Raw genomic sequence first — 20284 nt, 5'->3', positions numbered from 1 at the left:
AAGAAATTAATTGTCACTGTTTATTCCATTAGGGTCACACACGATTAAATTTGAAAATATCTTTGATTTTTTTCTGTAAAATGAATATCTGCCAGTCTAGTGTTTTAATATAGGTGTATGAAGTTTTTAAGATTCCAGTTTAATTTCCTGAGAAATGCACCCTTAAGGCAACTGGTTATCATACTGGATTTTATATTCAGAAACTAAGCCAAATGTGTACACATGAAGTACTGCTTTTCCAAGGAGGCAAATGGGATTTGAGCAAACATCTGAATCTTATTTGCACAGGGTACCATGTTCTGTCTCATCCTTATCTGTCCTTCAGCCCTTTCTCTTGAGGACTGGTCAGAGGCTGCACATCTCATCTGAGCAGCACCAAGAGCAATGCCCCTGTGTTCAGCTCTCTTGCAAATGCAAAGCTACATGTAAAGCTACATTCACTCCTAGAACAGCTCCAAAAGTCTTAAGTTAAATGGAAATGTGACTTCATAACTTCCAAATGTCATAATAGCATGTTTTCACTGCATTTAGTAAGGCCTGTTGTTATTTTCACGCATGTTCAGCAATAGTGATGACCTTTATTTATAAAGATAATGAAATTAAAAAATCATGCCCATTATGCTCTAATGCTTAAATTAATTTTTGTTCTAATCCCATATCTAAAAACACGAATACCATCTATCATAAAGCATTTTTTCTGGCTTATTTTCTAGATAGTCTGAATTTTTTGTAAGGACTTAAATTTTTAGCTTGAGTATTAAGTAACAAAGACTCGAGTGTGAACTCCATAAAGGGAGCTTTTCTTCCAAACTTGTTCCCTTTTTTTTTTAGAGTGATAAAAATAACTGTAAAGTTTTAATAATAGAAAGTTGAAAGATGTAATTTTCTTTTGAAAGAAGTAATTAAATCAGATTTCATTTTCTCAAGTGCTTAAGCCATAATTGGATTTGTTTTCTAGACAGCCTTCAAAGTTTTATAGTATAGATAACAGCCTTATTTTAGATATATGTTTAAAAGATTGAAACTATATTTTCTTTTTATCCATTATAAAGAAAGCAGTGCAAATATGTCCTTACTTCTTTGAAGATCATTTCTAAATAATCCAATGTTACAATAAAATTAGGAGAGAAAATGAGTTAATGCTTTGAGGGTACAAACCCCAGTAACTTATTTAACTGGTGATCATCATATGCTTTTTTTTGTTTATTTGCAACTTCCCAAATCATTAACATATTCACTGTATGTGTCTAACCTTCTAGATCTAATACAGGTGACAGATATTTATTAGTTTAATATACTGTAACCCTAAACTCTTCCAGTCAGAAGTCTAAATGCGTTCCTCCATTTCTGGATTCTCTAATTTTTTTTTCTTTAATTTAACTGAAATCTTACATATGTAGAGTCCTACCTAGGAGGCCCTTCACACTATTAAAGTATCTGCAGTTGGGCTGTGTTCACTTCACCAGATAGTTCCAGCATTTACACATACAAGGCTTGGTGCTATAATGTCTTTATTAAAATACAGTATATCCTGCTTTGTCAGAGTCCTACCTTTTATGATCTTAAAATATATACTGAAGCTAATGTCTTCCTTTTGACTTTTCCAAGACAATACATTCTCGTGGTGAATCAGGCTTGTACTGGCTGGGAACTTTTTTTTCTTCACTGACAGCTGAATGTTTGAACTTTGTAAAGAATAATTAAAGAATGAGCCTAGAATTTAAGGAGAATTAAGAAATGAACAAGCAACCAATTCAAACTACTGGGCTGGTTTTGGCTGGGATAGAGATAAATCTCTTCACAGCAGCTCCTTCATAGTATGGGGCTGTGTTTTGGATTCTGCTGAAAGCAATGTTGATAATATGGAGATGTTTTTGTTATTCCTGAGCAGCACTTGCACAGGGTCAAGGCCTTTTCTGATTCTCACCCCACCAGCGAGGGGGCTGGGGGTGCACAAGAAGTTGGGAGGGGACACAGCTGGGACAGCTGACCCCAAGTGACCCAAGAGATATTCCACACTCTGCTCAGCACATAAAGTGGGGGGGAAAAAGGAGGAAGGGGAGATGTTTGGAGTGATGGTGTTTGTCTTCCCAACTCATCATTATGTATGATGGCTGGAGATGGGAAGAAGTGAATTAATTCCTTGTTTTGCTTTGCTTGTGTGGGTGGCTGTTGCTTTACCTATTAATCTTTATCTCAACCCATGAGGTTTTTCACTTTTACCCTTCCCATTCCCTCCCAATCCTGCTGGTGGGGGAGTAAGCAAGCGGTTCTGTGGGGCTTAGTTGCCAGCTGGTTAAACCATGACAACTACCCTTCTGTTGGGTTTATTTATGAATTAATTAGAAACATAGATAAGAGCAGAAATGGTGTAAACATCTGTTCACATACAGAAAAGTAGACCCGTGTCACAGCAAAACCACACATCACACTTGTCTATTTACTAAACAACCAAATCAGACTATGAAGGAATCACTGCCTAGGAAAGATTAAGTGACAGAATAAAAGACACACAAACAGAAAAGGCCTTCAGGAATGTTGCTTGTGTCACCTTCACTAGGCTGATAAAGAATTTTTAGCTGTTCAAGCAAACCCCTGTCCGATAATACCGATATTGATACTGTCTGCAGCTAAAGTCCTGTTGTAACAGTTCCATCCAGTGATTGCACTCATTTTTAACTGCATGAGAATACAGTTCCTGGTAGGGCCAGAGCCACAAGAGAAATGTGGCAATCAACAAACAAACTGAGCATAAGACAACAAAGGGCAAGTATATTTGCATACAGATGTGAAAGAATAGCCAAGGTGCAGTAAAAATGTTTTCCAAAGCATTAGTCGGCAGCACAGTGAGTGAGTGGAGTTGATTCAGGAAGCAGCAGGAGCTTATAGCTATGTTAGATCAAAAATCATGGATGTAAGAGCATTACCCCCTGCATCCAGACACAACAAATCTTAAACTGAATAGAAATTAATCTACGTTCATCATTAATGTTATGGACCACTCCAAAGAGTATAATCCATTTTTATCTGGAGATACTAACAGAGAAGACAACATAGTGAACCAGAGCAGTGCAATGTAACAGATCAATCTGGACCTAGAATATCATTTTCTTTGGCTGATGACACGTTAATCAGTTCTGTGCAAGTATTTAAAAAATACCATTAAAAACCAGTGGGGTTTGTGAACTTTTCAATCATTTAGTGTGGTATTTTAAAACATAAAATATTAATGTAATATGATTAAAATATAAAATATTAATATCCATATACAGATTACATATTAGAGATTCTCAGTCCAAATTCCTACAGATACATAGAAGCACAATGAGTTGACTGGAAACAGATTATCTGTAATAATACCTGATGTTTCAGTCCTGTTCTTCTGACCCCTAAGTATTTAAACAAACTTGATCCAACTACTTTAATAGTAATCATTTAGGTCAGCTTCTTCTTCTTAAAGTGAAATTTGGGGGAAAAAATATGTAGGCCATTCTGTGCACCAATGCTGTCACAGTGAGTGTCCTTTATCAACAAAAAAATTTAGACTGAATTTTTAGAAGCCCTGGTTTGATCTTTCTGCTACCAGCCTGAATTTATCGGTGATCTCAAACTGGTTTTACTAGGCTACTTATCATAATCTGCACAACTTTTTATGGACACAAAACTTGTGCTGCAACAGAAAGAAAACAGAAGATATAAGACCTAGATTTGAAAAGCCCATAGCAAAAGTAATTAATTACTGGCAAGTGCAATTTTTCCTAGTGTTAAATTTGAAAGCATTCTTTTTATCCCAGTGTTGTTTCCTTATACATAACTGGCCATGTGTGTTCAGAAAGACAGTAAGTTTGGCATTTTTATTGTTTCTAAAATTCTAGAAGACAGCTCTATCCCTTTGTTCCTCTGTATCACCTAAAAAATGTAGGTACTGCAAGAAATTTCTGTGTCCAACTCATGACATCTTAATGTCTGCAGGAAGGGCAGACAAGTGGGAGGGAACCTGTTTCAGCAATTTGCATCAATGCATAACTGAGCTTTTAGGTTTTATCTTAAAACTGAAGAAACACTTCTTGTTCTTAAAGACAGGCATGTGCGACAGAACTTTTGTTTAAACAGCAGCACAGTTATTTGGGATGACAGGAGTGAACTGAGGGGATTTTGTAATGATGCTCTATTTCCCTGGAGAAAGTGCTTGGAAAAAGTGTAAGACTGATTAAAACAAACTCAAGGAGAAAATGAGCATTCAAATTCTTCTGGAGTTAAGAAAAACGAGCAGAAATATGAAAGGATGGAGAAGCAGGCAAAGATAATTCTCTTCAGAACTTTTATTCCTTGATCTGTAATAAAGGGATGGAGAGGGAAATAATGAGATAACTCTCAATATGTGACTAGGCATGTACAAGAAGGTCTAGAGTGAGAGAAAAATAGTGGAACTTTTAGCAAGAAATAGTCTGATTGTTTCTAGAAAGAACAAATCTGTGCAGAAGCCAGCAAAAATCTCACTTGTAGAGTTGGAAGAGGGGAAGAAGAGTTTTTTCTTACTGTACCAATACTGACCCATAACTTAAAATACTTGTTTTCAAGACAGTGCTTTATGATAAACCCTTTGGGGAATAACATCAGGCGCAAATCCTTGAGCCTTCAGTGGTTACTTTTTGTTGATGTCAAGAGCTGCCGCTGTTATAGTCCGATTAGCTACAAAATGAAGAGCACCGTTTATCCCAGGGATCAGAGGGGAGGGCCCAGCAGGCAGACCCAGGCGCCAGATGGTAAACACACTGTAACAGCAGCACAGAGAGCCCTGTCAGTATTGCCTCAGCACTGTTTGCAACATCCTACCTTGCAAAAGCTAAGTGGTGCACAAGGCAGTCTCACAACGATTTGTTTGCACTTGCAAAATCTGTATTCTGTTTCACAGTGAAAGCTGCCTTCGGCTTTGAAGCGCTGGCACAAAGCAGGCCACAAGCTTCTATGTGGCTCACGGGCATGAATTACCAGAGGGAGGGGGAGAGGCAGGGAGAAAACTGGAAAGCAGCTTATCTAGGTTTAGTATGACAATTACTTTTACTTCAGGACAGATTTTAGAGCACAAATTAAAACAAATCCAAAGATGTTCAAGTTTCAGAGCATGATGGCTGACAAGAGGCATGACGTATTTATAAAAAGGAAGAAAAAGAGTAAGAATTGGGAGAAGTCCCAAGGAGCGCTGACATTTCGGGGTTCCAGTTTCCTATCTCTAAAAAAAGGTTAAAGGGGTAATAATGTCTATTACAGTATAAAGGTGCTATGTAAAATAACAACTTTTCACGAAGTCACCCCAAGCCATTGATATGTACATTAATAACTAATAAGCAAAATTTCTACAGTTTGCAATAAAATTTGCATCCCAAATTAAACCACAAATGAACAGCTTTGTTCTGTGGGCAATATCCACTTGTAAATACACATTCCTCTAATTAAAAACTGTATCACAAGTGGGAAAAAAAGTGCAATTTTTTTATATATGGTTAATTCTAATGTTTCCTAGTTTTTGAATGTTAGTCTCAAATGCTGCTCTCTACAGTTCTAAGTAAAAGCTATACACACACAACTTAAATGAATACATCCTAAAAGCAAATAAAATAAATTAAAAAAAAACCCCACAACAAAAAACCAAAACCAAACAGTAGATGGGAAGACATATTACAATGTGAAGGAAAATGGGAAGCTCCCCCTCTCTTTTATAGTACACACCTGAGGATTATCAAAAGACACCTAACTTAAGCATTTATGTAGTAGCTGCAATGATTGCAGCCTATCATATTTGTCTGGCTTCTTTTTCTACAGATTGTCTATTAACAGCTCATAGTTCAAGGGAGATCATAACGAAGTAAAGCAGTCTGTTGTCTTTACACTTCCTACCTTCTTTCAGCCTTCAATCACTTCAGCTAAACAAACTGAAGTGCCAATACTCAGTGGTTTGCGAGATTTTAAGTTTGGTTTAAGACACAGGCTCTCAATTTTTATTTAAATACTTTTTATGGAAAAGAACAGGTGAACATCAGGCATTATGGTCACAATGGTTTTGTTTCACTAGTCAGAAAGAAGAGAGAGCAATGTCAGGCAACTTGCTCAGAAGGAAAGATTCCGTGTGGTCGAGGTCCCTACCCACAAACGGCAGAGAGAGCGAGGGCAAACCCTCCTTGCCTCTTACATCGCTGGGAACTGCTTTTGGGAGTGGGCACGTTCAGGCTGAGGAAATCTTTGAGACATTCCCTCCCTTTCTTCCTCCCACTTCCTGCAGCAGTCCAGCCAGTTGTAACCCAGAGCCTAACTTGTGATGCCTGGGAATACAGAATTTTATTTGTGTAAGGTGTGTTTTTCCACATGCTGCTTTGGTCCTGACTACAGATCATCAGGCAGTCAAAGTACCAAATCATTCCATTTTACAAGTATGTAATTTAAATACAACATTGATGTCTTTTTAATAACTTTTAAAAACATGTTTTAGAAGAAACAAGAAAAATGTTATTTGCAGATGCATGTCAGAAATTTTACATGTATGTTGGTAGTGAAAGGAACATTCCTAAAGAGCTATACCCACAATCTGGGTAACAATGGGGCAGGATAAGGACAGCTATTGGTCAACACCAGCTCCTTTGTGTACTAAAATTCAATTGACTAAAATGAGTGACATAAAATCTTCTTATGACATCACTACTAATTTACTTGATAAGAAATATTAATATAAAAAGAATTGTTGACCAAATCCTCCTAAAGTGTAATTTCAGACATTTGTGACTATTGGTAGATGCCCTGTGGTACCTATAGCAAGTCTCTAACAACATTGCTCAATAAAACATCATTTTAATGTAGCTGTTGGAAGATGTTCACAGTGAATTACACTTCTAGACTCAGTGAAGTCTTCAACTTGTACTGCATATGTAACATTCATTTTCTTTGAGGAATGTGGTCCACATCTCTCAGAACACTCGTATATGTTCCATAAGGCAACATACATACATGTTAAAAAATAACCAATATATTAAGCAAACAAAATACTGACTGAACATCTTCCCCTCAATAACATTCCAATTTAGTAGTTTAGAAAAATGCCAGATGCGGCTGATATTTTGAATATTGAATTGTAAAACTTTTTAGATGTTTTTTTCTACTAGAATAAGCATTAGAAAAAAAAATGTTACAGCTTAAATTACGTGCAAGCAGTTTGAAGTTAAAAATACTTCTAAAACACTCCCGAAAATTGACTTTATCTTTTCTTCTAAGAAGTTCCTCTACTTTAGCAACTGGCCTTCTTTTCACATAATTCTTATTTCTGTGACTGAGAATGATTTCTGTTAAAAATACTGATTCCTAAAAAAATGTAATAACTTCGTGTAATACCTGTGGAGCAAACCCTCCACAGCTTTTGGCCATTTATGCCATTCAAGAACCTCAAATAGCTAAGAAATGATCAAGTTTTTTTTCCATACAAGGCAGTGATGGGAAGCAGGCCAATTCCTATTGTAATGCCATCACACTCTTTGGGCAGTAAGCATTCCTAAATACATGTAAGAGCACAGGGGATTAACTTTTTTTTAACCACTTTCAAAGCCTGCTGATTGATTTCACTACCACCTGCAGTTAATCTAATATTTTGCATGTCAGGTGTATACTTTTGCCTACTGAAAAACTTTGCTACCAAGAAAAATTACACATATGAGGTAAATCTCTATCTAGTCTTTCCCCACAAGTCTCAGAACATTATTATAAAGAGTTAATGCTGGAAATACACAAAGCATTTCTGAACAAACTCGTATAACTATAAAACCTTTTCAGAACGTTGTGAAGTAAAATTTCATAAATAAGCCAGGCTAAAATTGAAAACTGTAAACTCACTCAAAAAATTCTTAATTAAATTTTTGACAAGTCTTTATTGATTAAAGCAGAGTAAAAGGCTTAAAAAAAAGTGAAGAGGATTCCTAAGGAGGGTTAAAAAATCATCCTTCCCCAAAAGTCAAATTCTTCTTAAATCATTACTAAGATAAAAAGATTTTACAAGATGTAAGAGAGAATAATAATACAGAGGAAAAATGCAAACTTCAGCTAAGCAAATTTAGGCCTCCAAGTCCCTCATATCAGGTCCTGAGATCTGATTTACAATCTAACAATGTCAGCATCTGGAAAATTGCTGAAAATTAAGTGGCACTAATGTGAAAAAGAACTAAAGCTAAATGTTAGCTACTTAAGTCACTCTTGTACTGCAACACAGACAGATGCAGTAATTCTGATTCTGTATTCCAGAAGTGATGCACAGGTAGATGCACAACAGAATGAATATTTCCAAACCATAGAGTAGGTTCAGGAATTTGGCTGCATCTATTTCTCTGGAACACCTGCATAAGGCCTTGATTAAAATGATGTCACTCAATAAGCAGCATTCTGAAAAAGCTTTGTGCTTTGAACTGCAACGTTTCTGATGCACAGGTAACAAGGCAGGGAAACAGCCTGGATGATATCACAGGGAAATGGAGGGCACCATCCTCTGAAACAATATTAAGAGTTACCAGCAGTCTGCCATCAAATTGAGAGGGCACCCCAGCTGAGGTCATGCAGAAGCTACTCATTAATGACACTTTATGTGAAGTTTTCATTATCTGCCTGGATGATGAAATAGCAAAGATTTCTATAATTTACAATTTCTTTTGAGTAAGGCAAACACTTTGAAGGGTAAGATTCAAAACAGTCTCACTTTGGAGAAACTAACATACGAAAAGAACTACACTTGAGAAAGCCAAATCAAATGCAGAGATGACAAGCGTGTTTTCTATGGAACAAATCCCTAGGCAGTTTTCAGGGGTTTACAGCAACCATGAAATCAATACAAACAATATAATGCTCTTGTGAAAAGAGCTACTGAAGGTATCACACTACAGCAGAGTCTGTACCAGCAGGCAGCCAAGGGGTGAGGTGGGAATCTGCTCAGCCCAGATTCAGTACACCTGGGCAGCCTAATCAGCCCAATGCCACCTGATATATGGCACTCAGGTTTCCTGAAATCCAGAGAAAAGGAGTACTTTTTTGTTTCCTTTGTAGTCTCTGAGGAAAAGGGTAGCTCTGCAAGACAGATTCTTTGAAAAGTGAGTTCAGTTCAAGGAAGAAGATTTAAAAATTGGTAAAAGGTAAGCAATAAAGAAATGTACTGTGATGGAAGTTTATGTTCTGCAAGGAGGAAAGAGGTAAGAGTAATAGTTCTGAGAATAACTAGAAGTGGTGGCCTCCTAGCACAGGATGCTTTCAGAAGCTGCTATTTACATGGACTATTTGTGCCAGAATATCTCAGTAATATAGGGAGGATAATTATTCTGCTCTACTTGGTGCTGATGAATCCTCCAGCTGAAATATTGTCTGGTCTCTGGCAATGAACTGTAAAGTACACAAATGGGAGAGATTCCAGAGGATTGCAGGAAGACCAAGAGACTTAATCTACAGTAAAGGCTGAATAACTATCCTTATCCCTATTAAAGAGAGATGGCTAGGAGCAAGGAATGTAAGTATCTCAAAATGTCCATAGAGAGCTGTGACTAAGACAGAATATATTGATTACAGTATTAAAGTATTAAACAGTATTAAGTATTAAAGACTTAAATTATATACTAGGGAATCTTAGCTTGAAAGAATAACAAAGCACTCAGGTGGGACATCTATTAAAACCAGGATTGCTGCTGTTGGAGAGTTCTAAGCACGTTAGGTGAAAATCAGCTAAGCAGTCATCCAGCTGTACTTAACCCTACTGCAAGTGCAAAAGAATAATCCTGAGGCTCCTCCCAACTCCCCACGTTTGTGTAGTCTAAACCTTAACATATTTCACATTACTACACAAGAGACTAACACTCACACAGTTCTTAAAAAAACATTCTACTGTCCAATAGTCACCCTAAAGATATTCTATGTAAGTAACTTAGATGTAGTGTCTTGGTTTAAGTAAAAGACCTTGCCTAAAAACACCGACTTCCAAAGTCCATGCCCTGATTTTCTCTTTTTTTGGCTAGCATATATTCACCTTGAATTCTAAGCCAAATCATTGGAAAGCTACCACTTGAATCAGTCTAGTGTACTTTATTTGGCTCTGAAACAGGTTTCAAATACATTTTTATGAATCCTTTTAGTCTGTTAGAGAGTATCTGATGCAGTAATATATTTTGTGCCAAACCCCTATTTAAAACCCTAGCTTTTGACTGAGCTTATAAAGTACACTTCTGTTCATCTCCAAAGAACTCACAGTATAACTGGGACTTTTCTAGAACCAAGATAACCATTTCTGGTCTTTTGTCATTCACAGGATGTCATTGGCAGACAATAATATAAAAAAAAAACCCTCTGCCTTTCTTGTCTACAGTTCAGGTATCAAATTTCAAGGAAATAAAAAAAAATCCATAGATATAAATCAACTAAAATAATCTGAACAGTAGTTTTTAGCAACATGAGAGTACGAACCCAGTACATTCCCTTCAATAATATACACCCTTTAGCAGTAAATGTGGCATTTATAGCCCATTTTGCTATTTTTCATTAAAATGCAGTCATCTTTGCTTCATCAAACAAATCTGTCACTTGAACTCAGTGCTCTGAATAAGTACGAAATAAGTACAAAAAGATGAAAAGATACATTTATACTGAATATCAATTTTTGATGAACTCCAGGAGCCCGGGGAGCACTCCATGTGCAGAGAACAAGCTCCACAGCCCCATCTGTTGGCTAACGAAGCGCTCAAAGCCATCTACCAGCCCCTAGCCAGCAACGCTGAAGGGGAACCAGTTCAGGTTTTGGATGAACAATTCCCGGTCTTACCATCACAGATTTATGGTATCCGCGCATCAGGAGCAACTTTTACTACCTAAGCACATAAGAACTGAGTTTCTAATACACTTATGGGATTTTTAACTTCTTTTTAATTAGAACAACAAAGCACTCTGTGCTTAGTGCTGCTTTTTTGAGCGAGGTTGAGACTGGCTTGCTTGCATTTTCATTCATAGATAAATGGTCTATAGTGAAATTGTAGTGTTTAAGGAATGTCCCTTGACTTATAAGCCCAAGCTAAAATTACTTGCTTTTAAAGCCAAGGGCTTGAATGTACATTTTTAAAGGCCTTTACTGTAGTTTGTAAGTGACAAATGTTCCCAGCTCCTACTGACTTGTAAGGACTAAGATAGCCAGATCCTGAGCATATGGAATAGATGAAATATGACCTGCTTGTGTTAAAAATACAGAACCCAGTGACTGAGTGATTTTAAACAAAGCATCTCCTTATGTAATAAACAAAGTAACTCCTTCGTATGACTGCAGTTCTAATGAAGAATTACAGTAGGACAGCTCTTCTCTGCAGCAAGCAGAACAAGGTGACAGTACGACTGGGACAAGTTCAAGGGCTTTTCTAGAAGTTCTAACCTATAAAAACCCACTGCAGTGAACCTATTTGTACCACACTAGAAAACTGCTGCTGCAAGCTTTAGGTTTGGTTAATGTCAGTTGTGATGGGGCTCCCAGTGCTGAAAATGGCAAGAGAAGAGGCTGGGGGAAAGGTGGGAGCTAATGCACTTTTCTTATGTAAGCACTGGTCCATTCAGAGAAATCAACACAAATCTGACAGACAGGAGAGGTGGCTGAAAGGAAGAAGTGTAGCAGATAACTCAAAACTAACATAAAACACATACATAAAAATCAGTCAGTGTTGAGAAATACTACTGCTGACCTCCTCTGTTAAATTATCAGTAGAAGGTCCCATGTACTGCCAGTGGGTGGGGGGAAGTGTGTTGATGGTGCACTCCTGCAGGAAGTACCTTATCTCAGAGTAAACTGCAGCTGTATTAAGAAGTGGAAATCAAACAGCACTCAAGGATAAACAAACAAAAAAAAAAGTTTAGAAGTAGTCTGGAACTTGAGACCTACCTGCTTTCCCCCCTAAGTCAGGCTGCATACTTGCTCAATCAAAACTTAGATCCTTACCCATAAACAAAGACAATTGCTACCATAATATGAGGATAAGCAAGTAAACTTTCATTCAAACCCTAATGACAATTACTCTGTCAAAGTCCTACTGAAATTTGGGCATGCTGTACTAAAATCTGGTTATCCAACTAAAGTTTCAGACTAACTGCTGTCTTTTAAAAGCTCTTTAAAGGAAAGAGAACTAACAGAGGATCTCAGTAACGCAGGATCATTTGACTCCATTATGCTCTTTTCAGTCCAAAAATATACTTTCCTTTCAAATGACAAAATTCTATTCTTGCTTAGGGCACAATCATAACGAGCAATCTACAGGACCTCTGAAAAGACATCAGCTGCTGAGCAGTTTGGCTCACTCATAGCTTTCCACACTATTATTCAAAACTCCATAAAATAAATGGACTCCCTATCTCCTATTCACAAACCTTCAGGTCTCCTATGGTCAATAAAACACTTTTCCTGCAAGAAGAGCTACAAAACTAGGCTCCTTTATGCTGGAAATGATGTATGTACACTACACTGGGAGGGAATGGCTCTCCAGCCAAAATCTTTGGGGCTTGGTAGCAAAGGAGAAGAAAGGCATTGTGTGTTTAAATTACCACTGTCAAACTCATTCTTGAAAATAGTTTAAGATTATTGTATTCTACCCCCTGCTATATATCCAACAGACGTCAAACTGAAGAGAACAGCATTTCAGCATGTAAAAAAGCATGGCATTGCCCTTTTAAGTATCTACTTGTGATGTTTAAAGCCAACAATTGCTGAAAAAATTATCAACACCAAGTATAACTAGCAATGTGACTGAGTCTTCTCCATGTTGATTTACTAATAAGGTGTGACCTTAGGCAGGGTGGGGGGATTGGAATTGGGATTCTATAACTCATGTTTTTTTCACAGAGGTGGGAAAGTAGATTAGATTATTTGCTGGAAAAATATGGAACTTATGAATGTCTTTTAAAGTGTAGCTTTGTATGATATTTTCCCAATTTTTCAAAGAGTTGTCCTTTACCTGTATTTTTACATAGTTCTATGTTTTAATACACTTTGAGTGGAAAATTCTTCTCAGCTCTTGTATGATCTACAAACTCCCATTTAGTACTTTGAAAACGTTTGTGAGGGTTGGTTCCTGCAGTGAGGGGATTCTGCTCTTTTCCTCAGCACAGATCCTCAGAGAAAGCACTTGCATTAGCTATCAAAGAACAGCAGCAGCACTAGAAGAGCAGCAGCACACCCTGACATGCAAGAGACAAAGGTTTGGACTATGATTTTTATTCTTGCAATGTTTGAAATGTCATGTGTGCGCTTCATTCGACTCAAGTACAGAATATTACATTACTTTAAATAAACTATGCCAGGTATTGCAACAAGGTACTTAACTTACCCCTCCCATTGTAATGCCATCAATAAGTGCCACATATGGCTTCTTGCAAGTGCCTGTAAGAAATGTAAAGAAAAACAATCATGCATCTTTTTCAAAAGAGTGGACCTGTGGCTACCTGCCACATGACACGTTTCCCCATGTCTTACTTCAGCAAGAGCAACAGAAAATAAATGGTAATTTAAACAGTAAAACATCAACTTATAATGAAGACTGTTCATATAACTCTTAAAGAAACACCAGTTACTGACTTACTGCACTGTGAGTGTTGTAAGAGAAATTATACAGCTATCAAATGTCAGACTGTTTGCTATGTCAGTACCTGACAATTTAGCTATTATAAATAGCTTGGTAGGACATTGGGACACAACAGTTGCCCTTTCACCCCCTCTCACAGCCTGGCTTAACAGCACAGTGTGTGTCAGCCCTTCAGTGCTTCGCTACAAAGCCACATGAATTGGCAGGTTTCAGTCAAAATGTGACAATGCAAACACGTTCTGTCTTGCCAACTCTGTTGGATGTTACAACCCTTGAATGTGGTGCAGGAAGGTCGAGATGATCATGTCCTAAAGTACCACAGTATCAGCTACCAACTTTATCTGTTGGGGCCTTGAAGAGGCATAAAACCAAAGCCCCGATGCTTTCAATTACCATCCGTGGAAAGATTCAGATGTTCACTGAGAATGAAGCAGCTGCCTTTGTATTCTGTGTTTTCAGGCCCGACAAAGTTCGAAAAGGTTGCTGACACAGGTATCCCCTGCATCCATGTTGCTAGTTTTTCTGTTACAACTATAGGTCATTGTTTAAGAAAAAAAGTATTTTAAAAGGCAGTTCAGTCCTTCAAATTAGCAGTTAGAAAATGGAGCAGAATTGTGTTTTTAACTTTGTTCTTGCATGAACGTACAAGCTAATGCATGGGCTGTAGATGCTAGCCTTTGAACTAAATTTCTATAGCAGCACTCCTTTCCCACAGCAATGCTGTGAAAGCAGCTCCCCTGTGTATTTTTAAGCTGAAGAATATAAGGTATAAACAAGGTAGAAATCTCAGCCTTAAAGGAATAAAATCATACTAAAGTTATCAAAAATCTAGGTTTTGTAATTATATTTATTATATATATTGAACACTCTAATAATAATAAAAAAGACCAACAAGAAAACAAACAAAAAACCCACACAAAACAAAACAACCCCAGACTTTTAAATTAAGTACCCTTGCAACAGAATCAAGTCCAACTGCCATAGTAATACTATGTTTTCTCCAAGTATGTGAAACCTTAAACTATTTTTCTGGCCTCCTGTTGGAGAAGGCAAGGTACATAACAAGCATGCTCAACCTAGAAACTCAAACAAAGTAAAAATAACTTTACCTTGTAAAAAGTAAAAATAACTTTACTTTGTAAAAAGTAAAAATTACTCTTACTCTAATAACTGTGCTCTTCTGTCAATGTAAGCAACACCTTCACCTCTCCTCCTGTAGGGACTAACACTGGATAGAGTATTTAAAATCTCAAAATGTATTAAGTATGTTTGGAATAGTTTCTTCTCACCAAAATATTCAACTCCTGAGTTTTACCCTGAAGAATTAATATCCTTTCTTATTATCTCTTACCCCTGTAAACTTCATGCAGTGTCTTTGCTGTTAGTTCTTTGCAGTAAGCTAAGCAGGTAACTCCTGGCCTCAGTTATGCAGTCTTAGTCTTTCATGCAGTCTATTTAAATGGAAAGCCTTAACATGATTTGATCTTCTGACTGAATATTAATGATTTTCCACATATCTATTTTTAGCTCAGGTCTTTGAGGCAGATCAATGATACTTACCACAGAACTGCAGTGTCTGCAGCCAAGACTTAATTCTTCCATAGAGGAACTATAACTACCCAGAACAATGGGATGGGATAAAGCAGCTGTCACAATAGCTCAAACAAAAGAAACAAATTCTGCATGCAAGGTATAAAAATGCGATGTTACACTACTGGTACTGAAACTCAGTTAAAGAAAAATTAACTACTACTTCCATGATGTTTTCACAGTCTTTAATAGATTAGCAAAGAGAGAGAGAGTAAATTTACATTCAAAGCCAGTGTTATGAAAACTGTACTGCTTCAGAAACTGCTATCAAACATACCAATGGCGTTGTTCAGCCTGTATTCTCCTTGGAAGAACTCTTGGACCAGTTTACCTCCAACTTTTCCTGCCTCTGTGATGGCTTAAGGGAAACAAAAATTCTGAAGATAACTAAGTTTAATACAAATACGAGTAATAATTAACAGAAGTAATAATAGAAATAATAATTAAGAGAAAATATAAGTAACATTAACAGAAAATAATGTCACATAAGTGTTTTTTTTTTTCCTACAGCAATTAAACAGAACTTAATCCTGCTTTATTATATTTTAGAAAATTTGCTCACACTTAAATATGACTGTTCAGTCTCAAGTTAAGTCTCAAGTTTGAGTCAATTGTATTTTGCTGGAGACTCTGTCATGTACTTGTGAGAGTGTGGTCCCTTTTCTATGCTATGGAACTCCTCCTAATGTCTAGTACTCTTGTTTGTGATATTTTTCATATCAATATATAGAACAGTCACTCCAAATTGATTAAGACTAAATACTAAGAATGAGAAGCCAATTAGAGCAGGACATAATTTAACAATAACCTGTGCTGCTTGTTTACCTACAGCTTAGAACAACTGCTAATTTTCACACTTCAGAGATTTCCCACAGTTTATAGCTAAACAATAATCACAGATACATTGATCACCACTGTCAGTTCTGCATCTAGCCATCTAAAACATCAGACCCACATTATCCAATGCTATCACAGCTACCTACTAGGACCCTTCAAATTCTTTGTGAAGAAGCTGTCAGCAATGAAAATCTGGGAAGAGAAAAGTAGAGACAAGAACCCTCTCTCCCCAGGAATGACTGGCTGCTATTACTAGTTATTCATAAAAATGTTTATGAATAACAATTTTTACTCTTTTATACAATGTCTCAACAGCTTTCTCCTGACAAATAACTTAAGTAGTATCTGCACATCAAGGTGTCATAAGAAGTCAGCACAACTAATCTCTTACTGTTGTGTTAGCAAGCCTCTGTTTACCCAAGTCACAGTAAACAAAGGAAATAAATGCAAAGTAGCAAGTGACAAAGATATGTCAAATGTTTAAGTGACTATAGTCCTTACCTCTGATGTCACCTCCAGCACAAAAAGCTTTTCCCCCAGTTCCCTTTATAATTATTAGAAAAGTTTCAGGATCTTGCTCCCACGTCTAAAAAGAAGTAAAGGTTTCCATGTAAGACTCAAGTGTGCAAAAAAGAGGCTTTCTCTGTATACTGTCTATAACTATTATTTTACTTTAAAAAAAAAAATCAATCCATGCTTTAAAATAGTTTGTCTTAAACTGAAGTTTGAGAGCTAAAAGTCTTTCTGCCACCCCTGAGCCCTTATCAGCAGTGACATCCGAGATCAGCAGAGCTGCCTCGTGTATTTCAGAAAAACAACTGTGCAGAGCTCCCAGCCCCTGAAGAAAGGCAGCACCTCCTGAAACAGGGCCTGACATCGATCCCAACGGGAACACAAGGCTGGGGCAGAAAGCTGGGAGTATTGAAGATGGATAATGATATTTCTGGCCAAATCGTGAAAGCTGTGTAAATCTAAGATGCCTGGCGAAGAAATCAGCATTTAAATTTTTGATGGGTTTTGCCAAAATGACTGCAATCTACGCCAGTGAAGAAATGGATCAAATCCCTTTGTCCACATATGTTTTGTTAGGTATAAAGACCATGGGGTTTGGATTTTTTTTTCTCCTCAATTAAATGCACTGGTACCTGACTTCAGCAGAGGTGCAGCTTTAAGAGAAAAAGATGCCTTTTTCAGGCATTCCACCCTCCCTCTTAAACTGGTTATATGTCACTTAATTAAGTGAACCCAGATAAAAGAGAAACATGATATTTCTGTATACCAGCAACTGCACTTAAAATTATGACACCTTTTAAGGCTGTGCTTCAAACAAAGCAAGGTACTCAAGTACTACAGATTAAGTATTTCTTTCTTTAAATATTCTCCAAGGAGTGCACAAATTTGCAACACAACCACCTATTAAAATACCAAAAGGCAGGCAACTATCCAACTGGTATCTAATGAGTTTGTGCACACGATAAACAGTACCATTAAATTAAAAAGGACTATTTGCATTCTTGAAATCTCACAGTACCTCACTAGCTTGTGGAAACAGTGCCTGTAAATCCATGAATTCCTCATTTAAGGAATGATGCTGACAGCACCTTGCTTCCTAATGGTTTGTACCTTTTATTTCAGCCACGGCAGCCTCCCCAAAAAACATGCATCCAATCAAGAGGCAACACCACTGTATAGACTGAAATTTGTGCATGCCAACTGACCAGCTGGGTGTTGCCTAAAGGAACATACAAATGCTTTTTTTGAATTCATTCTGGTACTAATATGGATGTTCATTTATCCATGGAGATGCTAAATTTAACTTTGTCTGACAGCTTGTTTCTTTGATGTTTTCCCTTTCTAACTTGCTTGAAACTGTCTCTTCTCATCCTATAAATCTGAGCTCATCAGCCAATGCACTCACACAGACTTTCATTCTTTAAATCAGTATACTAAGAAGTGTCAAACTGTATTTTAAAATTGGTTTCAAATAAGATATGTATAGTGGATGGGGAGAAGTGGAGATACTAACCTTTAGTTGTGGGTAAATTTGTTGGATCATAGGAAGATTTAGTGCATTGAGAGCCTTGGGTCTATTCAAAGTTATTATGCCTGCACCTCCTCTCTTTTCCAACAACACTTCAGCTGTTGAATCTGTTTGGTTTGACATTTTCTGTACATGCAAAACCAAATAAATATAGCAAGTGTCATCAGTCAGATAACTTGAGTAACATACAAAAGTGTTTATGGAAATATATTCTTAAAATTCATTATTTAAGATCATAAAATATGCATTTTGCCATTGTATACTAATTGTACACTTTCCCACTGTGCTTCAAGTTTTATTTGCAGTTCTTTTGAAACTGCTTCATGTTTGAGGCCTTCAGAGTAATAAATCTCAGGCAACTTTTTTGGCCACACATTTTTAACAATGACATTTGAGAGAAGTGAAATTAAGAAGAACAACCAAACAAAAACCAACCAATCAAAAAACACCCAAACATCAATATAAAACCACAATTCCTTAAAACTGACATTCTGAAAATACCTGCAACTATTAGAACAATGACAGTGCCATGTGTGCCTACTGGCAGTTTGACACTCAAACGTACACATTGCTTTGTCTGTAAGTAACTTTTAACAGTAGAAAACAAATCAGTGAACTATTTTCACAATTGATTTCAAACTCACAGTGGGATGATATTTAAGGAATTTAGGGAAGCTAACACAGAAACTATCTATTAAGGTAAGTAAAGCCAAAATAATTAAGCTTTAATTTACAATATAATAGAAACTTTTAACAAAGTGCTCAAAGATGTGGACGATACGGTGCCTAAGCAATAAATGACAGCTTTCAGAACTACAGTGAGCAGACACATTAGAAGCTGCATGTGCTGTCTGTCTTGAGGGAGTTAAGGAGTCCTGAAAGCTTCCAATTCAGTCAAACAAGATGCTGTCCTTACCAAATGTTGTAATATTACTTGCAGTCTGTTGACTGTCTTCAGCCTAAAACAGAAATATTAAAAAGACAGATAAAACCATAAACCAGCCACACAATCCCCAGATATCTGACTGCTGGGTTAGGCAAAGCAGTGGCAGAAAAACTTCTGAACGCAAGTGTTTTACATTCTCCTTTTTAAAACCAAGCAAATTAGGGTACAATTTTGTTATCCAAACAGTTGCAAATTCCTTGCTTACTAGTAAACAGACAGCAGATACCAATGTCAACTACTAATGTTTTCAAGTCAGGAGAACCTGGAAAGACAGAGGGTTTGGGGGATATGAATGATAGTTAACAGTGTGTGTCCTTTAAAGGTTTACTGCCTTTTTCTGGATGTTTAAGTACTGGCACTAAAAACAAACAAACAAACAAACAAACAAAAAAACCCAAGGGAAAAACAAACAAACCAACCAAAAACGGTCCTGTCAAAACCTTGTGTATTTCCAAAGGTTCCATTGCACAAACCTGCCCTCATGTGTACATGTATTTACACAGTTTGTCTAAGAGGCTCGAGTTTCTGTGGGTGACAGGAGAGATCCGGACCAGGGCATTCTGTGCCCCTGTCACTCGTTTTATTTCTTAATTGTCACTGAGGAAGGCAGCTATCGATGGCGCTGCCCAGACGCCAGACCCCCGGGACGAGGAACTTAAGCGCACAAACCCAGCCAACTACATGTTATATGTCAATGCCCCGGCATCCTACGCTGGTTTTAAATCGCATGCTCGCTTTAGCACGGGGAAGTCAGCCCAGGCCTGGCTAATCTAGGCCTAAGTCGCGAGGCGCAGCAGCTGCGGGGCCGCGCTCCGCGGCCGGCCCGTCCCGCCTGCCCCCGGCTCCCGCCGGCGCCATTTCCCGCCCGCCGGGGCGGCCCCGTTACCTGGGCAGCGCGCGCAGCACCCGCCCCGCCATGGCGGCCCCGCCGCGGCACAGCCGGCACCGGCGCGCAGCGGCACCGGGGCGGGACGGGCGCATGCGCGGGGTTCTGAGGGGACGCCGCCGCATCCCGGACCGGGAGCGGCTCCTCCAGTCCCGGGACTGGCTCTGAGGAGGGGCCGCTGAGCTCTGGTCCCCTTTCCCCGCTCGCCCTCCCGCCCTCGCTACCTGAGGGGGGAGCCCGGAGGTCGGCGGCCGCCTGCCGTCCCCCTACCCCCCCGAACAACCCCTTTGCACAGGTAAAGGCAGGTTCCTTACCTGGGGTTTTCCTACCTGTTCCCCGTCCGGAATGAGGCCGGGAGGTGTGAG

The 20284-nt window shown here is 38.1% G+C and overlaps 1 protein-coding gene across 4 annotated transcripts in view; it reads right to left on the bottom strand.

The window, feature by feature from the left end:
• The window catches only part of HIBCH (3-hydroxyisobutyryl-CoA hydrolase), a 42428-nt gene extending 22449 nt beyond the window's left edge, over positions 1 to 19979 (bottom strand). The window contains exons 1-6 of one of the 4 annotated variants that reach the window (XM_027737517.2): positions 19920 to 19979; positions 19004 to 19046; positions 18073 to 18213; positions 16548 to 16632; positions 15487 to 15567; positions 13365 to 13417 (exon numbers count right to left, since the gene is read on the bottom strand). In XM_027737517.2, coding sequence (XP_027593318.1) covers positions 13365 to 13417; positions 15487 to 15567; positions 16548 to 16632; positions 18073 to 18213; positions 19004 to 19046; positions 19920 to 19951 — 435 coding nt within the window. In that variant the 5' untranslated portion in view covers positions 19952 to 19979. Of the gene's footprint in view, positions 1 to 13364; positions 13418 to 15486; positions 15568 to 16547; positions 16633 to 18072; positions 18214 to 19003; positions 19047 to 19452; positions 19475 to 19506; positions 19670 to 19702; positions 19823 to 19919 lie in introns of those variants that run through there. The other 3 variants (XM_039378837.1, XM_027737519.2, XM_039378836.1) reach the window with 3 other exon arrangements.
• Between the last annotated feature and the right edge of the window lie 305 nt (positions 19980 to 20284).

The sequence above is a fragment of the Pipra filicauda genome, unplaced genomic scaffold, assembly GCF_003945595.2.
Source record: "Pipra filicauda isolate LSUMZ 115617 unplaced genomic scaffold, ASM394559v2 scaffold149_size4050908_pilon, whole genome shotgun sequence".
NCBI lineage: Eukaryota > Metazoa > Chordata > Aves > Passeriformes > Pipridae > Pipra > Pipra filicauda.
Note: the sequence above shows the minus strand (reverse complement) of the source record. Positions and strands in the feature narration are given on the sequence as shown.